This window comes from Tiliqua scincoides, chromosome 4 (assembly GCF_035046505.1).
Source record: "Tiliqua scincoides isolate rTilSci1 chromosome 4, rTilSci1.hap2, whole genome shotgun sequence".
NCBI classification, from domain to species: domain Eukaryota; kingdom Metazoa; phylum Chordata; class Lepidosauria; order Squamata; family Scincidae; genus Tiliqua; species Tiliqua scincoides.
The window spans coordinates 147590752-147610879 of NC_089824.1; the positions used below are offsets into that span (position 1 = coordinate 147590752).

At 46.9% G+C, this 20128-nt stretch overlaps 1 protein-coding gene across 2 annotated transcripts in view; it reads left to right on the forward strand.

Moving 5' to 3' along the window:
- The window catches only part of LRRC40 (leucine rich repeat containing 40), a 39518-nt gene that overhangs the window by 14663 nt on the left and 4727 nt on the right, over positions 1-20128 (forward strand). The window contains exons 7-13 of one of the 2 annotated variants that reach the window (XM_066624986.1): positions 625-797; positions 1514-1604; positions 1700-1745; positions 4606-4717; positions 5614-5721; positions 6717-6827; positions 18699-18776. In XM_066624986.1, coding sequence (XP_066481083.1) covers positions 625-797; positions 1514-1604; positions 1700-1745; positions 4606-4717; positions 5614-5721; positions 6717-6827; positions 18699-18776 — 719 coding nt within the window. The remainder of the gene's footprint in view (positions 1-624; positions 798-1513; positions 1605-1699; positions 1746-4605; positions 4718-5613; positions 5722-6716; positions 6828-18698; positions 18777-20128) is intronic. The other variant, XM_066624987.1, reaches the window with a different exon arrangement.

Consider the following 20128-nt stretch of genomic DNA (forward strand, 5'->3'; position numbering starts at 1 on the left):
AAGGGCCCAAAAATGGGTCATTTCCCCTTAAGGGAAGTGGCCCAGGAATGGGTGCCCCAGCGGCGCCGCAGCAGTTGTGGTGCCGTGGGCACCTAGAGGCTTGTCACTGTACCTGAGGGGATCTGCAAGTCTTGGAAACAGTGCGGGAGGCCCGTAGCCCCCTCTGTAGGTCTCCCCCAGATTGGTCTCTGACCTGCAGATTGGAGCGAAATGGAGCTTGGGGGGAGACCTGCAGAGGGGGCTGCTTGCCTCCTGCATCCTTTCAGAGGCTTGCAGCCCTCCTTAGATTCAGTGACAAGCCTAAGGGTGCCCACGGCACCATAATAGCTGCGAGGCTACTGGGACACACACCCCCTTCCAGCCCCTGCCCCCGCAAATACTTATAAGTGGTTCTCGGACTCCTAGTGAGTTTGAGAACCACTGTTCTGTATACAGCCCTACTATGTTCAAGGTTACCAGTGATTCCCTATGTCAGAATATCTGAATTAAATATGTAAATATTTATTGTTTACAGGACGTGGTGTGGATTATAAACTGCTATATGTTGGTATGCTCTGTGCTGCCTTTGAGATGAATCTCATCATGCTAGATACTAATGACCGTATTTAATTTTTATTCCTCTAGGAATTGCATATCGGTGAAAATCAGATTGAAGCATTAAGTGCTGAACACCTGAAGCATCTTAATTCCTTGTGTGTGTTGGAACTTAGAGATAATAAGCTAAAGTCCTTGCCTGATGAAATTACTCTGCTACAGAGGTTAGAGCGACTAGACCTATCCAACAATGATCTTAGGAGGTAAGACTAGTTAAATGTGATAGGAAGACCTATGTAGTGGTATTCCTTGCTTTAGAGCAGGGTTGCCCAAACCCCAGCCCTGGAGCTACTTGCGGCCCTCAACAACTCTCAATGCGGCCCTCAGGGAGCCCCCAGTCTCCAATGAGCCTCTGGCCCTCCGGAGATTTGTTGGAGCCTGCACTGGCCCGACGCAACTGCTCTCAGCATGAGGGCGACTGTTTGACCTCTCGCGTGAGCTGTGGGATGAGGGCTCCCTCCACTGCTTGCTGTTTCACATCTGTGATGCAGTAGGGGCAGCAAAGGAAAGGCCAGTCTTGCTTTGTGCAAGGCCTTTTATAGGTCTTGAGGTATTGCAAGACCTTCATTCATTCATATAAGTACATCTTTAATATATTCATTTATGTAAACTTATGTAAATTTATTCAAATTTTAAATGTAAATTAATTCATTTTTTTCCCTGGCCCCTGACATAGTGTCAGAGAGATGATGTGTCCCTCCTGCCAAAAACTTTGGACACCCCTGCTTTAGAGGAAGATAAACTTGGTTATCTACAGTCCATATTTTCCTGCTGGAAAATAGACTGTTAATACATGACCTATGAAGAAAGTTTTCTAGTTATGAGGTTCAAAATTTTGAGTCATTGAGAACTGAATATTGCTAAATCTTCTGTTCTTGTTTGAGAACACTTTGTAAAAAGAAGTATTATATCTCCACAGTCTTCCTTATAAGCTGGGGAACTTGTCTCAGCTGAAGTTTCTCGCCCTAGAAGGAAACCCTTTAAGAACAATTCGAAGGGATGTTCTGCAGGTAAACGTACAAAACTTGCATACTATGTTAATTCTATCCCTTAAAAAGATGTTACAACTGACAATCTTTTCTGTTACTTTATTGCTCCATTTTAGAAAGGAACACAAGAAATTCTGAAGTACCTTCAAAGTAAAATACAAGGTAAAGGTTTTCTTTAAAAATAGAAGATTATTTTAAATAAGCCCTTGAAATAGCTGTTAATTAACTATTAATTTATCACAACTAGATATGTCATTCATCAAAATCGCTGTACTTGGGTAGCTTTCCCTCTTTTCCAAGTTTGCTATAATGGGTGGTATTCTTAAAGCACATGTTGGAAGAAAGTGGTTTCTTTTGAAAGGTGAAATCTCTAGTTCAGTTGGACAACTAAATTTCCAGAAAAATTGTTGTGTGTTTGAATTCTAGATTAACTGCATAAAAAAGAACTTGATGGTGGAAGATGAAAATACTGTAGTTCTTAGATCACTGGATTTTAGTCATAGTTTCTGATTGCCAAAAAGGCTTTGAATTGTAGCTCAAATTGGCAGCCTTTCAGTGCTGTTGTATAGTATAACTGCTCTGAAAAGCAGAGGAAGTTCTCAAAACAGTATATGATATGTCAGAGGCTGCTTTTCTAAACCAAAATGTCAAGCCCACTGGGGTATGTAAGCCTTTGACCATATTTAGTCGCCTTTGACCCTGGACTGTATGACTTTTGTAAAGGGATTTAATGGTTGTGACCTTTCCCCTAAAATATGTGTATCAAATGTGTATTTTGTACCTGTTGCTAGGAAATGTGCTCAAATGTAATGGTAATGTATTGAGCCAAACTTTACATGCTAGATAGTCGCAGATCATGCTGTTTAGTTCTTTTTCTACTGATGCATTTTTGAATTTCTTGCAATTTTGAACACATGAATCATCAGATACTTATGTAGCCACACAATTTATGTGTTAATAATCCACTTGAAGCCATCTGCTTCATTGTCATGGTATAGTAATGGCATGCAGAGTTCAGTTACCTATTATGTAGATCTTGTGGCCATCGTACTTGTCTGGATATACAATAATCCAATATAATCCAGTTTTTACACCTTCAGAACATGAAACTCTTGTATTTTGGACATTTTGCAAACAACAAGCTTGATGGCTCAGTCCTGTCCAACTTTCCAGCTCAAATGCAACTGCAATTCAGCTCCAAGGTAAGGGAACAAATGTTCCTTTATCTTGAGGAGGCTTCCGTGACTGCCCCCCCTCCCACTGCAGGATATAGCACATATCCCTTTGGCACAACTGCATCAGTGCTGGAATATTATATAGGCTTGGACCCTGAGTGTCTTCTAGGTCATTGGTTTCTCAAACGTGTGGGTCGTGACCCACCAGCCAGGGAAGCACATCCCTTCTCTTTTAAGGGGCAGGGAGGGAGGAAGGCAGCAACACGATCCCCAGGATTGTGCTGCTTCTAGGGATGGGAGGGTTTTGTTTACTTAGCTCCATCCAGCACTTATGTACTAGAAGGTCTGGGAAGCCCTCTGCAGAGCTCCCCAAGCTTCTGTAATTGTGGGGAAAAGAGAAAAAAAATGGTTTCATGATGAAAACCGGAAGTACCCTTGTTCTTTTTTTCACAATTACAGAAGCTTGAAGAGCTTCCCAGACCCAGGCTGGAGGGAAGTAAAAAAACAACAACAAACCCTCCTGTCCCTGACAGCAGCGCGATCCAGGGATTGCGTTGTTGCGATCCTCCCACACCAAGAAATACTTATGTGGTTCCCTCCTCCTAAGGAGGACTTTGGGAACCACTGTTCTAGATACACCATATAAGATCTCTTTTGGTTGGCTTTTGTTAGTTATGTTTGTAAGTGAAATCTGGGAAGAATTTTTTTGTGAGCAGTAAATCCATGTGAAAGTACTTGTTTAGTGTTCCGTGGGATTAGAAGGGGCTTCAAACAGAAACAGAAGTGTTTACTGTGCAACTTCCTTCACCACACTCATTCAGAGTAAGGTAAATGCATCATGCTCTGAGTCTGTTTTATAACTCTGTAATTTAAGGCACAATCCTAGCTCACCCTTGGGCTGGCGCAAATCCCTTGGGCTGGCCCAGTAGGGTTGCAAATGTGTTTGCCCTCCTTTAGAGTCGACTGGGCTGGCGCAGGGACATGCGCCGGCCCACAGAGGCTGAATCCAGCCTCCATGCTGACTCTGACAGGGAGCCTTGCGTGGGAGGAGGTGGGAGGGAGGTGTTCTGGGGCGGGTGGAGGGCGGTCTCGGGGCGGGGAGCAGGAGGCGGGGCTGTGACCTGGCAGATATGCCAGATCCTAGCCCCCATTCCCAAACAGCACCTCAAGAGGTGGCACAAGTATGAGGAGACCCATTGGGGCTGCAATGGCTTACCTAGGGGTCCGGGGAAGAGTTTCCTCTTACTTCTGACTGAGCTACTTTGGGTACCTATCTTGCCCAAAGATATAGGATATATCTTGCCAGGATATAGTGCAGGCCTCTTGGCCTGCCTGTTCCAGCACGAGATAGACTTGCTCTGTTAGATTCAGTTACATGGCATTATCTTATTGCACTGGCTGTGTGATCTTCTAATGGTCAGGATCATGTGGCTAGCAAAAAAGAACATGCAGTTTATGAAAAAAGATGACACTAAAGTAAGTGATTGAGGCTGTGAAAGGCAGCAAAACAGTATGTAAGTGGTGAGTATTTGTAGACCATTCTGGAACCCAGATCCCAATTTTTGAAGCAAAAAAAGAAAAAAAAGCATTTTTTTTAAGCAACTTGCCTTGCCTACTTAGAATTTCCAAAATCCTATGAATACATTAAACTCTGGGACTTATTTCTGACAAAACATAGATGGGATAAAGCTAAAAAAGAATTGACTGATTTTAAAGATTACATTTATGACTTGCAATTGAGCCTGTGTGGTAAAATTGAGTAAATAACTATTGTAATCATTTGGTTCCACTGTTTTGTGTCTTCTTTAGACACCTTGTTTAAAAGTTATACCTCTGGTTATTTTTAGAAGATGATGCAGTTAGTCCAAATGAAGACTTGCCTAAGACAGCCATGACTCTCCCAAGTCAATCAAAGATTAACTTGCATGCTATCACTACATTAAAAACATTAGATTATAGGTAAGTATATTTTTAAGCTTATAAGTCTCTGGAACCTATAAATGAAAAAAAATGCTATGAGCAGTTTTCAGCTGTGTGGTGTGTCCTGAGACAGATTGAAGAATGTTGGTACAGAGATAATGCGATTCTTTCCACAGTGATGGTTAAAAGAGGGGGCTACAGGGCTCTTTTGCCAGCTACTCCTGCCTGCCCTTCCAGCATGAATTGTCCCATTCTTTCTTTTTAAATTCTCTCTGTAGAATTTTGTGTCTTGGCCTTGCAGCCAAACAAGATATGTTAATTTTATTGTTTGATCTGTGTCTTTTAAAGGAAATAGGAGCCATTGGGGCTACCAGGACCACAGTGGCTTCACACACCTTAGCAATTGTGCCACACTGCCTTTCTATAACATAGTTTTTCCCATCACACAGCTTGACTCTGATTTGTTCTCAACTATCAAAACTGAAAACAAATCAGAGTCAAGCTGTGTGATGGGAGAAACTATGTTATGGAGAGCCAGAGTGGCTAGGGGTGTGTAAGGAATACCAGAGGGAACCAGATTTAAATTTCTCCTCAGCCATGTTGCTTTCAGGAGGACTGTAGCTTTAGTGGTAGCTCACCAGTGTTGCATGCAGAAAGGTCCAGCTTAAATCTCCATTGTTTCCATACAGGGCTTGCAAACATTCCTAACAAAAACCTTGAAGAGCCACTGCCAGTCTATGTTGACAATACTAAACTAGTTAAATCAGTGCTCTGACTTGGTAGAGGAAGCTTCCTATGTGAATCTGTAAGGGTCCTATGAGTAGTCCATTGATGTGTGCTACACTGAATTTCTACTGGTGTTCCATCAAAGAAGGAACAGTCTAGTAAATGAGACTGGTAATCAGTATCTTTCTGACTTAAAAATGGTTCTTTAGTGAGAAACAGGCTGCTGTGATTCCAGATGAAGTATTTAATGCTGTTGGAAACAATCCAGTCACTACTGTAAACTTCAGCAAGAATCATCTGACTGAAATTCCTCCCAGGTACTAAAGTTCTACTATTTATGCTACTCTTCCTTACTGCAAAGCAACTTTAGCTGTGCTTCTGGCCTTGGAAGGAAAATGAATCTACTAGTTTCAGGTGCACCAAACTCTTGTAAGGCAGAGAAGAGACAAATATGTGTTTTTTCTGTTTACTTATTAATTGCACTTATAGCCCATGAAATATGAGGCAGCCATTTACACTGATCAGCAGGCAGTCTCACGTACAGGCTGTTTACAGTGCTCAATCCTCATGGCTTAAGCCAGCGAACAGCATCATGTCTCATCAACTACTCTTTGGATGCATTATGTCAGTTCTTAATATTAAGCAAGAAAAAACAGATCCATTGGCAATACCTTTCAGTTATCAGTCTTAGATTATTTTTAATAATAATAAAGTGCAGAAAAACAGTATATACAAAAATAAATTTTTGAAGTGGTTCTGCATAGCAAAAGGAGATTCCTTCCTAGGCTAAAAAGAACTGCAAGGAGCCATCAGCAACAGCTACTGGGAGAACAGACTCCATGCTGGGATGGATAGAGACAGGAACTCTTTCCCCCACCACTTCAGAAGGAACCTCTTTGCCAGTAACTGGGCCCACCTGTATCCTGTAGAAGTAAAATGGTTCTACGTACCATACACCACCTTGAGGGCTCAGTGTGATGGGGGACACAGACTTTCAAACAAGTCTACCTCTTCTTTGTTTTGTTCTGTGTATCTTCTAAGTCTTGGAAGTAAATGTGTTTCTAGTTCTGAAAAGCAACTGTCCAGCTTGTTTTGTTGAGGGACTTTATAATATTTGGTTGGGATTAAACTTTTGCGGTTAATTCTGGTGCTCTTTAACTTCATTATGAGTTATAAAATGGTGAAAGGCTAAAATACAGTCTGATTAATTGGGTTTCTTTTAAAATGGCACGAAATATGGGGAAAAAATTGAGCTATAAAAAGTCCTAACCTTAAGATCTGAATTATATAATTGTTTTACAATTGTCTGCAGAATTGTGGAGCTAAAAGAATCTGTCTGTGATATCAGTTTTGGTTTCAATAAGCTGTCTTCTATTTCCCTGGAGCTCTGTATGCTTCACAGATTGACACATTTGGATGTCAGGTAGGTGATTATTTGAACATTGTTTCTAAGATGTCTTTGAAGTATGGAATTCCATTAATGGTTCCTTCATCATAAATGCATGAATGAAGTTTGAATTCCCTGGTGGAGACGGGGGCATTCCTGACAAATGGGAATGTCTCTCATCGCATCCTGTAGGCAGGTCAAAATCCAAAGGGTGGAGCTCCCTGTGTGCGAGGACCAGGACCCAGATCATTCCTGCCTCGCACACAGGCTGGTCGCCCTTTGGAGCTCTCCTGCACAGCGCGCCTTTTTCTCCTCTCCCGCACCTTCTTCTCCCCCCCTCCTCAGGCTTGTCAGCTGGGGTGGCGGGAGGCTTCTCCGGAGCAGACAGGCACGCTCCACTCAGCAGCGCTTCCAGCCTGCGTCCATGCCTTGCTGCTCCGAGGTCCCTGAAGCGCGGCAGCCCCGCGCCTGCCTCGGGACGCAGCGGTAGCAGCTGTTTTGGCGCGCCTGGTCTGCGCCTCTCAGAGGTGGCAAGAGGGAAGGGGGGGCTGCAGATTTCCCCCCCAGGTCTCCCCAGCGCTAACGCAGCATCATGGGTGAGACCAGGCAGACCCCTTCCACAAATCTTGAGCGCCCAGTTCTGCCCCACGAACCCCAGCTTCAGGCGCCTCCACAGAGGAGCGGGCGCCATTTTGTGCTGCTGCCTGCTGGTACATGTTGGTGCCTGGTCCTGCCTTTCCTGCCAAAACTGTAAGTGCAAGGGCTGGGAAGCCATTTTAGGGACCTTGTTTGTGTCTTGGCTCTGGCTGGTACAACTGTTGTGAGACCTGGTCTGGGTGAATTTTGAAGTACCCCCTTTTGTGTCTTGGCTTAGGCTGTTAAATTGCCCCCCCCAATAAATTAAACCCCCCCCCCCCATTTTTAACTGCTAATTTTTTCTGCTGAACTCACCATGTCTTCCGACGCAAGTTCTGAGTCCAGCCTGCCTGACCTGGGCACTTCAGGTATACCCAGATTAGCCAAATCTCTGGCACGCACTCACAAGGCACCCAAGACTCCTGCAGCCCCTTCTTCCATAGGGAGCGCAGACAGAGAACACATTATGTAATGGCTGGAGGGACTTATAGATGCCAGGATGGCTGCACACAGCTCTGCCGCTCAACCATCGCAGTCCTCCATTGACGGGCAAGGGCAAGGCTAAACATCTCAGAACCCCTCCCTGTTCACCCTTAGCCCCGCAGGGGTCTGATTTTTCTGCTGCCTCAGACTCTGATGCCCCCAGGTGCAAGAAGAGTCTTAAACACTCTAAGCCACGGGGAGCCACACATGATACCAAGTCCAAGCACTCACCAGTTGCTGCCATGGGACATCGGGGCCTTGAACTCAGTTTTTCTGAGGGACAGTCCTCTAGAGGAGAATTGTCTGGGGAGGACCAGGGAGCAGTGGCGTCACCCGGTGCGAGATGCCAGTGCGTCATCCCCCATGCTGTGGGTGGGGCCCCAGATGATGGGCATGGTGATGTACCATCACTGCCCCCACTGGTTTTTTGGCTGTACCTTTTGATAGAACACATTCTGCATGAAATTACGCATTGATTGATGTATAACATGATGGTATTACTCCTCCAAACTGTGATTTTAGTGATTTTGGTCACTAGTGGTGTCACCCCCCCAGGGTGTCAACTTACTAATACCTTATTGCAGCAGTTCTCAAACTTTTAGCACTGGAACCCACTTTTTAGAATGACAATCTGTCCAAGACCCACCAGAAGTGATGTCATGGTGAAAGTGATATCATCAGGCAAATTAAAATAAATAAGTATAAATAATTAAAGTAAAACAAATAATTAAATAAGCAGAAGCCAGTCCTGATCCACCAAATGAATTTCCTCTGTAGCCTGCCTGCAATAACACCTCCCCCTCCAAAAGCAGTAAGGTTTTCAGCCATACCTGCAGCTTGAGAGCCTGCATCTTGGGAACACCTGTGCTGGAAAGCAGCAGCAGCTCTGAAGGCCCCATTGTTCTTTCCCTTCAGGTGAGCCTACAAGGGGCCTCTGGCTTGCCAGAGGCGCAAGCCAAAGGGCAAGAGCCAAAGGGCTCTTTGCCCGTAGCTCTTCGCCTAGTGCAGGGGTCGGCAACCTGCAGCTCCAGAGCTGCATGCGGCTCTTTCAGCCATTTGCTGTGGCTCTGAAGTCCAGGTGAAAGTGGCAAAGGGGGTGACAGGAGGCACCTGTGTTGGGAGGGCAGGCTGCTTCTCTCCGCCCCCTGAGCTCACTGCCTTCCTCTCCCTTCACCCCCACCTGCCCCGCATTGGTTTCCCTTTTCAATTTAGCCTGCTCTGCAGGCTTAAGGTCCCTGTTTTTCCCTTCCCCAACTCTCCAGCAGGACGCCCTCCTCCTCAGCCATTGCCAGCCCTTGCAGCCCGCCTTTCCCTGAGCAGCTCCCCACTCAGCGCAAGGAGAGGCTTTTCCTCCACAACAGAGGAGACATCCTGTGTGTCTAGTCAGTAGTAAGCCCCATTACAGTGGATGAAGCTTACTCCCAGGAAAGGGTGCCTGGGATTGCAGCCTTGGAGCCTGCTCCTATGCGTGTCTACTCAGTTGTAAGCCCCATTACAGCGGATGAAGCTTACTCCCAGGAAACGGTGCCTGGGATTGCAGCCTTGGAGCCTGCTCCTGTGCGCATCTACTCAGTTGTAAGCCCCATTACAGTGGATGAGGCTTACTCCCAGGAAACGGTGCATGGGATTGCAGCCTTGGAGCCTGCTCCTGTGCATGTCTACTCAGTTGTAAGCCCCATTACAGCGGATGAAGCTTACTCCCAGGAAACGGTGCCTGGGATTGCAGCCTTGGAGCCTGCTCCTGTGCGTGTCTACTCAGTTGTAAGCCCCATTACAGTGGATGAGGCTTACTCCCAGGAAACGGTGCCTGGAACTGCAGCCTTGAAGCCTGCTCAAGGTCAAGTGCAAGGACGGGTGAGTAGGAGCCCACACCCGGCAGGTGTGTTCGCGAGCAAGCCCCCCTGTAGTCCCTGGGAGTCCCACTCCCAGGAAGGTGTGGAGGGCTGTAACCTCAGCCCCCTCCTGTGCAGGTCTACTCACAAGTAAGCCCCGCTGTAGTCAGTGGGGCTTCCTCCCAGGAAGGTGTGGAGGGCTGTAGCCTCAGCCCCCTCCTGTGCAGGTCTACTCATAAGTAAGCCCTGCTGTAGTCAGTGGGGCTTCCTCCCAGGAAGGTTTGGAGGGCTGCAGCCTCAGCTCCCTCCTATGCAGGTCTACTCACAAATAGTCAGTGAGGCTTCCTCCCAGGAAAGTGTGGAGAGGACTGCAACCTGAGAGCTCCAACCAATTTGTCTGCTCAGAAGTCCCATAGTAGTCAATGGGGCTTACTCCCAGGATAGTGTGGAGAGGGTTGCGGCCTGAGGGAGGGAGAACAGGCAGGCAGGGATTCCATCTCCCTTGCCAGGAGCCCTGTCTGGCAATTCACTGGGTTTGAGTGTCTATATGTCTCATTGGAAGGGCGGGACAGGATTGGGATTCTGTTGGTGTATCGTCCACCTTGCTGCCCAACAGTCTCCCTGCCTGAGCTGACTGGGTTGATCTCGGACGTTGCATTGGAGGCCCCCACCTATTGGTGTTGGGGGACTTCAATGTGCACGCCGAGGCCCCAGAGGTAGGATTTCATGGCCGCCATGGCAACCATGGGCCTGTCACAAAAGATCTCTACCCCAACCCATGAGGCGGGACACATGCTAGACCTGGTGTTTTTGTCTGGGCAAAGGGATGGTGATCTGGATGTGGAGATCAACATCACTCCGTTGTCATGGACAGATCACTTCCTGGTAAGGTTTAGACTTGTTGCGGCCTCCTGTCTCTGCAGAGAACCTTATTGTGTGGTTCGCCCCTGTAGACTGATGGATCCGAATGGTTTCCTGAGGGCTCTTGGGGATTTTCTTGCTGCCAGTGACTCATCTGAGGCTCTGGTTGATTTCTGGAACACAGAGATGGCCAGGGCTGTGGATGAGATTGCTCCTGAGCGACACCTCCCAGCCAGCAGAGTCAAAGTGGCTCCTTGGTTTACCGAGGAGCTTCGAATGATGAAGCGACAGGGTAGGTGTCTTGAGCAACAGTGGAGGAAGACTCGTGACAGATCCGACCGGACACAGGCTAGGGCTCACTACAGGGCCTACTCTGTGGCGATAGTGGCAGTGAAGCACTTCTTCTCTGCCACTATCGCGTCCGTACATAGCCGGCCAGCGGAACTGTTCTGTGTGGTGCGGGCTCTCCTCCGTCAGACCCCATCAGTGGATCAGGAGGACCACACGGAGGTCCGCTGTAACACCTTTGCCAGGCACTTTATAAAAATGTGGAAAATAAATAAATAAATAAATGAAATCGCTCGGATTCGCCACATCTTGGACTCCATGTTGACAATGTCTAGTGATGTCCCCGTGGCACCTGTCAATCCTGATTTGTGGGATTCTTTTCAGCTTGTAGAACCTGAGGATATGGATAGGATCCTTTGGAGTGTGAGGCCATCCGCCTGCCCGTTGGATCTGTGGTTAGATCTGCCCGGGAGGGACTGGCTGAGTGGACAGAGAGGGTAGTAAATTCGTCTTTGAGGGAGGAGGTGATGCCTCTGGCATTAAAGCAAGCAGTGGTTCGCCCCCTCCTGAAAAAGCCCTCTCTGGAGCCCTCTATGTTGGATAATTATCGGCCAGTCTCGAACCTCCCATTTCTGGGCAAAGTGATTGAGCGGGTGGTGGCGTCTCAGCTCCAGAGGATCCTGGATGAAGCGGATTATCTGGATCCCTTTCAATCTGGCTTCAGGCCTGGCTTCGGGACGGAGACGGCCTTGGTCGCCTTAGTGAATTACCTACACCGAGGGCTGGACGGAGGGAGTGCATCCTTGCTAGTCCTTTTGGACCTCTCAGCAGCTTTTGACACCATTGACCATGGTATCCTTCTGGGACGGTTGGCCGAGGTGGGGATCGGGGCCACTGTTTTGAAGTGGTTCCGGTCCTTCTTGGCTGACAGGTCCCAGATGGTGGTATTGGGAGACTCCTGTTCGGCACCTTGGCCCTTGAGGTATAGGGTGCCACAGCGTTCTATATTGTCCCCCATGTTGTTTAACATCTACATGAAACTGCTGGGAGAGGTCATCTGGGAATTTGGAGTTGGGTGCCATCAGTATGCTGATGACACTCAGCTCTATCTCTCCTTTCCACCTGACTCCAGGGTGGCTGCCTCTGTCCTGGAGCATTGGCTGGAGGCAGTTGGGACCTGGATGAGGGCGAACAAGCTGAGATTAAATCCGGACAACACAGTGGTCCTCCTGGTGCAGAAATCCACAATGTGGGTGCTGGACTATCGCCCTGCTCTGAATGGGGTTGCACTCCCCCTGAAAGAGCAGGTTCGCAGCTTGGGGGTTCTCCTGAACTTGCAGCTCCTCCTGGATGTCCAGGTGTCGACTGTGGCCAGGGGAATTCAAGGTGATGGTTATGACCTTTAAAGCCCTAAACGGCTTGGGACCAGCGTATTTGAGAGACCGCCTTCTTCCGTATAATCTGGTCCATTCTCTAAGGTCATCAGAAGGGGCCCTGTTGGTTGTGCCATCATTGAGAGTGGTGAAGGGAATGGTGGCCAGAAACAGGGCCTTTTCGGTGGTGGCACCTACACTATGGAATTCCCTCCCCTTTGAACTGAGAGCAGCTTCCTCATTATTAACGTTCCAGCGGGGCCTGAAGACTTTTTTATTCAGGAAAGCCTTTGAGGCACTATAAGGGCTGTTTTCATAAATTTATAAATTATGTCTTTTACTGCGTGCTTTTAATCTGCTGCTATGTATTTTATCTTGTTTTAAGTGTTTTGTATTTTTAATGTTTATCTGTTTCCTTGTTTCCTTGTATTTTAACTTGTTTAACAATCAAGTTAAAATACAAGGAAAAAAGGAAACAGATAAACATTAAAAATACAAAGATAAAATACATACAGTTTTTTGGACATAACGTTTGATAGAAAGGAGGTATTTCACTCAGGTTTTTTGCATTGCATTCTGCTCGAAATTCCACATCCAACGATATATAATATGATGGGGTTACTCCTAGCCACCGCAATTTTAGCACCTCACCTCCCCAGTGCGCGTCACCCCTCCTGTGCGTGTCACCTGGTGCGGCCTGCAGCCCCCTAGCGACGCCACTGCCAGGGTGGTGCTGACTCCAACATGAATCGCCTTTTTCCAGCAGAATTCCTACCCAGGGTGTTGGAGAAGGTAATCAGAGCCTTGAGCCTCAATGCAACCACAGATGTTGAATCTGGCTCGGCTGCACTGTCCTCCACTTCAGGTCAGTCTCTGTTTCCCCAAGGGCCCCTTCACCAGGCAGAGATCCCTTTCCCTGAGGCCTTCCTTAAAGTGATGGAATCTGAGTGGACAACACCTTTGCATGGCAGGAGGGATGCTAGATTAGACAACAAATTCTACTCCCTCCCTAAAGAGATTCTTGAGAAAATTAGGACACCTTCCGTGGATGCCCCAGTGGCAGCTTTGGCCACCAATGCTATCATTCCATCCGAAGGGGAGGGAGGACCACGAGATCCCTCTGATAAGAGAATCGAGGCTGCTCTTAAAAGAGCCTTTGAGGCGTCCACCTTTGCCCTGAGAGCAGCAGTGGCCAATTCTATCTTTGCGAGGGCCACTTTTCTTTGGATTGATGTGCTCTGTAACTCCAAACCTTCTCTTCCTAAGGCTGTCAAGGACTCTCTCTAAAAGATCTCCCTGGCAGTAGCATTCACAGCCGACTACTCCCTGGATGCTCTCCAGTTCTCATCCAGGGCCATGGCCTCCCACGTAGTGGCTAGACACAACCTGTGGCTTTGCTCTTGGGACGCAGATCCTGGTTCGCAAAGCAGGCTGGTAGGTAGCCCCTTTGTCGGGGGTAAGCTATTTGGTCAGTCTCTTGAACCTGTTCTGGTGGAAAATAGGGACAAGTGAAAGGTCTGTACCCGAAAGTCAGGCAAAATTCAGACCCATCCCGCCTTTTCACTCCTTTCGTGTCTCAGGCAAATCCAGAGAACAAGTTCGATTCAAGCCTAGGTGGCATAAGAGCAGGTTTCCCCAGAAAGAGGGAAAATTCCTCCCTTCTCAGGGGGCCAATTCACATCCCAGGTCCTCCAAGGACAAATCTGCATGACACCAGACCTCCTTCCCCCTCAGTTCCAGTTGGTGCCCGGCTTCTGCAATTCGCCCCTCTCTGGCATCAAATCACTTTGGATGCCTGGGTTCTGGAAACCATCTCCAGAGGTTACTCTCTAGAATTTCTCAGGAAACCTCAAGACAGGTTCTGGCAGGTCCCCCCTTCCAGAGTTCCTGCAAAGCACTCTGCCATGCTAGAAGCCATCAACCACCTCCTTACCATAGGGGCGGTAGAGGAGGTTCCAATACTGGAAAGGAACTCGGGGGTCTATTCAGTCTTTTTCCTAGTGCCAAAACGAAATGGAGAAATGCAGGGGATCCTAGATCTAAAATGGCTGAATTTGTTTCTGGTCAAAAGAAAATTCAAGATGGAAACAGTCCACACCAACTGTTACCCTGCACATGCCCAATCTCGTCTGATCTCAGAAGCTAAGCAGGGTCAGGCCTGGTTAGTACTTGGATGGGAGACCGCCTGGGAATACCGGGTGCTGCAGGCTTATACCATAGTCTTTCGAGACTGAAGGAAGGTTGCCAACCATTTCCTCAGCCCTTCAGATGGGAGACTACCTTTCCTCTGATAGGTCAATGGAGGAAAGGTAGTCTCCCATCTAGGATCCCCTGCATTCTCCATTCACCCTGATAGCACACCTCAGGCTACAGGGAGGAAAGGTAGTCTCCCATCTAGGATCCCCTGCATTCTCCATTCACCCTGAAAGCACACCTCAGGCTACAGGATCTGCATCTTTTTCCTTACCTGGACGACATCCTGATCAAAACATCGTCCAGGGATTTAACTCAGTCACACACCACCCTTACAGTATGGTGCCTCAGGCAATATGAGTTTGTCATCAATGAATCCAAGAGCGTCCTGACACCCTCACAAATACTGGAACATCTGGGTGTTCAGTTTGACACCCAGAGTTTCCGAGCTTTACTATCATAGGACAGACAACACAAGATCCTTCAATTGCTTCACAAGGTTATGAGAGACACACACACTGAACTATTGTCACTTGCCAGGCTTCAGGGGATGCTAATCTCCTGCCTCCAACTAGTCAACTGGCCATGTTTTCACACACGGAAACTGCAGCACTTTCTGTCTCCTTATGCAAAGCTAATAGAGAGACGGTCACAGATCAGGCTTCAGGTCCCCTTGTCTCTGAAGAGGGACCTGCAATGGTGGATGACATACAACCGATTAGCCCGAGGGGTCAGTCTTCACACTCATCCCAAACTAGTTCTTACCACAGATGCAATTCTATTAGGATGGGGGGCCCATCTGAATGGGAGACTGGTTCAGGGGCATTGGTCCTCTCAGGAAGCATCCCTCAGCATCAATCTGCTGGAATTGAGAGTGATCCGGCTAGCTCTTGCCCATTTTGAGCCTCTTGTCCTTCAGGAACACGTTCTAGTCAGGACTGACAATGTGTCAGCCAAAGCCTACCTGAACCACCAAGGGGGGTCACGGTCAAGGCAACTTATGTGGGAGGCAAGCCTGATCCTTCAGTGGGCAGAAAGAAATCTGTCTCTAAGTGCCCAACACCTGGCGGGAAAATCAAATGTAGAGGCGGATTGGCTAAGCCGGAGAAGGCTTGCGGAGGCAGAATGGGGTCTGCATCCTCAAACCTTCTTGGAAATCACAGCCTGCTTCAGCATACCAGTCCTGGATCTGTTCACCACAAGCGAAAATGCCCAAGTGGAAAGGTTCTTTTCCAGGATGGAGGATCCAAGGGTGGAGGCAATTGACGCTCTTTCGACCCCTTGGCCCAAGCGTCTTCTTTACACCTTTCCCCCGGTTCCTCTTCTGACACAGGTGCTCAGACTAATAAGGCTATACAAGGCGACAGTGGTCCTAGTCACCCCAAACTGGCCAAGGTGACCCTGGTATCCAGAACTTCTACAGTTGTCAGTTCTCCCCCCTTGGAAAATTCCTCACCAGGCAGATCTTCTCTCCCAGGGCCCACTACATCATCCATAGTCACACAGGTTCCATCTGACTGCATGGAAGTTGAAAAGCCAGAGCTTAATCACCTAGGTTTCTCTGAGAGGGTCATCTCTACCATGTTATCCTCTACACGGTCTTCCATGAGAAGGGTTTATAGAACATGTGGAAGAGGTTTCGTTCGTGGTGTGGAGAAAAGGATCTTGACCCCCAGCTCCTTGTCAGTTTCTGTTATTCTTGACTTCCTACAGGACGGGGTGGAGAAGGGCCTTAAGACTTCCACCCTGTGGTGCCAGGTGGCAGCAATTCAAGGCACTCTGGGAGTGGGAGGTCTTCTGTCTCTATGCACCCCCATGTTAAGTGTTTTTTTAAAGGGGGTGGCTCTTCTTAATCCTCCCCCCATTCATAGGGTACCAACCTGGGACCTTTTCAAAGTTCTTACAGCTCTATCTAGTGCTCCCTTTGAGCCTCTGGCTACAATTCCTTTAAAAATGATCTCCATAAAGACTGCCTTCCTTGTGGCTATCACCTCTGCTCGTAGAGTCTTGGAACTGGGAGCCCTATCTATTCATCCCAAAGTCTGCGTCTTTCATAAGGACAATGTGGTTCTCCGGACTGACCTGTCTTTCTTGTCCAAAGTCAATTCAGTTTTCCACCGGCAACAAGAACTAATCCTGCCGTCCTTTTGTCCGAATCCCAAACATCCAAGAGACAGGTCCTGGCACATGCTGGATGTACGGAGGGCTATCAGATTCTACACAGAGCGCAGTAAATCTTTTAGAAAGACTGGTGCTCTATTCATAGCCTACCAGGGTGGGACACTAGGAAGGAAAGTCTCTCCTATGACTCTGGCTAGGTGGTTGAGAACATACATTTCTCTGGCCTATGAAGCTTTGGGACTCCAACCTCCTGAAGGAATTCTAGCCCATTCGTTGAGGGGGACAGCCACTTCGACCACCTTCGATGGCATCGCCTCCTTGTCTGAGATTTGTAGAGCAGCCACTTGGTCATTGCCTCATACCTTTCTGAAGCACTATAAAGTGTGGATGCTGCTTTTGGATGTAAAATTCTCCAAAAGGTGCTTGAGGTTCAAGGTGTTCTGTCTCTGATCCCGCCCAACTCAGGGATTACTGCTCAGGAAGATCTCATCTGTCAGGAATGCCCCCATCTCCACCAGGGAAATCAGGAGTTTATGGCTTACCTTGGTAAGTCCTGTTCCTGGTGGAGACAGGGGGCATTCCGCCCTCCCGTTTTTTCTATTTTTGTTGGACTCTGCATCTTTCTGGTCCTGTTTGAGGTTTGAACACACAATGAGGGGTTAGTCTTTGCTTGTTTGGGGTCTACTGCACTCTCGTTTTTCTATCCTGGGTGTCTCTTCACCATTTTTTGTCCGGTTAACCTTTTCCACATTATGAAGTTGTTTTTTTCTGAGGACTGTGGCTCAGCTATTAGTCTGGGTCCTGGTCCCCGTGCACAGGGAGCTCCACCCTTTGGGTTTTGACCTGCCTACACAATGCGACGAGGGACATTTCCATCTGTCGGGAATGCCCCATCTCCACCAGGAACAAGACTTACCAAGGTAAGCCATAAACTCCTGATTTTTAGCCGATGTTGCGTTAGTTGAAATAAATCTTGGGGTAATCTGAAATTCTTTAGAACTTGGTTTTCAAGCAACATCATAATCATGTTGGAGCAAATTTGGCATACTCTGAAGGTAAAACAATTAAGAGATGAGATGACCTAGTGATTGAGAGAAGAAAACTGCAGCAGACTGACCAGGAGGAAGACTTCAAAGTGTGGGCTTGACCTAAAATGGTCAAGATGAGAAGAGGAAACTAGGCTAGGCCTGTGTGACCCATGTGGCCAGTTGCATCCCACTCCAACTACCAGGGGCTCAGTAAAGCAACTGTTTTGCTGCCTGCCTGGGTGTACAAAAATAGAAGTTCTTAGGTATTTAGAAGCCCCCCAGCCCACACTCAGCTTTGTAAGTTACAAATTGTGCAGGTCTGATCTAGGCTAAACTTTCTTATACTAGAAAGGAATCTGGACATAGTTCTATCTGCAAATGATTTACATCTCTTCTTGGAAATACTTCAGGCACTGCCCACCCACCCAAAATCAAATTGGCATCTCCTGCCTGCCTTCTAGGCCTGTAGTGTTACTAGGGGGATTGGTATTTGCAAGATGCTTCTACTTGTCTCTTGTGCTCCCTGTGCTTGTACATCCAGGTTTCTGGCACCCCAATTTGGTTGGAGCTATTTGTATTGTAAATACTTTCATCAATTGTGAAAACATCAGCAGTGTTAGCTGTTAATATGCTGAATCAATTTGTATTTGTGTGCCGAGTAAGGCTATTGTTGTGTGTGATGTAATAGAAGGTGGTAAATATCTAATGTAGCATTCCATTTAATAGTGATCAGTCAGATGCTTCTGGGAAGCTCACAGACAAGGCATGAAGGGAGCAGTTCTCCTAATTTGGTCCCAGTAACTAGTATTCAGAGGTATACTGCTCCTGAACATGGAAGTTTCATATGCATTCAACATACCTGATGGTGTGGATGCAGATTACACAGTTTCATACACGGAAGTTATATTCATGTAAGAAACCTATGATGGGCAAAGTGGTTCTCAGTTCAAATTAAAATATGTGTTAATGCTTTCATCATTGATGCAAATACTTTTTAAATTATGTAGTGCAAAACAATCTAGTTAAAATTATCAACTTTTAATACAAATCAATGCTTCTGTTTCCTTGGTGGTTTGGTTTTTTACAACCTAGAAATAACAGTCTGACATCTTTGCCGGACGAAATGGAAGCACTGACAGGACTGCAAATTATAAATCTTGCATTCAACAGGTAAGTGCTTTTACACATGGCCCTAGCAAGGTTGCTAAATAAACTTTTGGTCTTTTGCAGTACTGTGACATGCTTATGCTTATTTTCATCTCAGAAGACCTGTGCTTTTAGGAGCTTGCTGAAGAAGCCTGCTTATATAGCAGTGTCATGTTGGAGAAGGAAATTCAGAGGACACTTCAGAGTGCAAGAACTTCCAGCTTGCAGACATTGAATTGAGATTCCTTCTCCTCTGTTGCATTGCTTGTCACAATAGCAACAATACACACAATCGTGTGTAGACAGAAACTCCAGAAATTCTGAAAAGCTATATTTCTTCATTTCTGGAAGTGAAAAATTGAAATAAATGCAGTGTTTTTATTAAAAACCATGTTACTAAAACTGTGTTACTGCTTTGAGCCACACATTATGTGTAACAGTGCATGTAGATTGTACTGTTTGGTAGATATGAAGTTTAGAAACCTGTACCTGCGTTCAGTGGCATACCTGGGGGGGATCCAGGGGATCACTTGACCCCAGGCGGCACGTCTGGGGGGTGATGCCCCCCAGCCATGCTGCCTGCCCACCGGTGACACCCGCTGTGTCCCTTCCAGTGGGCCAGAGAGGCTGAACATGCCTCCCAACCCTCCAAAGGTCTTGTAAGGCCCTTGGAGGACCAAAAACATCACTTCCATTTTGGGGAAAAGTGTAGTTTTTATGTCATTAGAAGGCCTTCTGAGAAACCAGAAGTAATGTTTCTTGGCCCTCCAAGGGCCTTTCAAGGCCTTTGGAGGGTCAGGAAGGCTGCAGCATGGCCTCTCTTGCCCTCCGAAAGCCTCCAGAAGGGAAACGGTGGGACCAGGGAGGCAGTTTGCAGTCGTGGCAGCACTGGGGCCAGGACTGCCACTGCTTGTATTTGACTAAAATTATAATTTACAATCATACCCAGCAGTAGAGGTGGAGCAGCAAGCTGCTTCACCCTAAGGTACCCAAATATGTCTTAGTTATACCAGCTGGGAAAATAGGAAACAGTTAAGGGGCTGAAAACAGAAACCTGTACAAGCCTTTTTCAGGTAGTAATAATGTTTTTACAGCCCTAATAAAGCCCTAATAAGGAGAAAATGAGGAGAAAAGAAATATTTACAGGGTCTGTTTATAGTAACAGATCTGCTAAACTTGTTTTTCTAGTCATTGTAAACAAACAAAAAAAAGAAATTCACTACCCTATCCTTCAAAAAAACACACAAATACAACTCTGATCTGGTACAGCTGACATCATGTACTCTTGCAAGTTTGATAAATAATTATTCTGTATTATGAAAATATTAGGTGTTTGCTTTTTACTGTAATTGGTATGTCTTAATGCTTTTTGATGG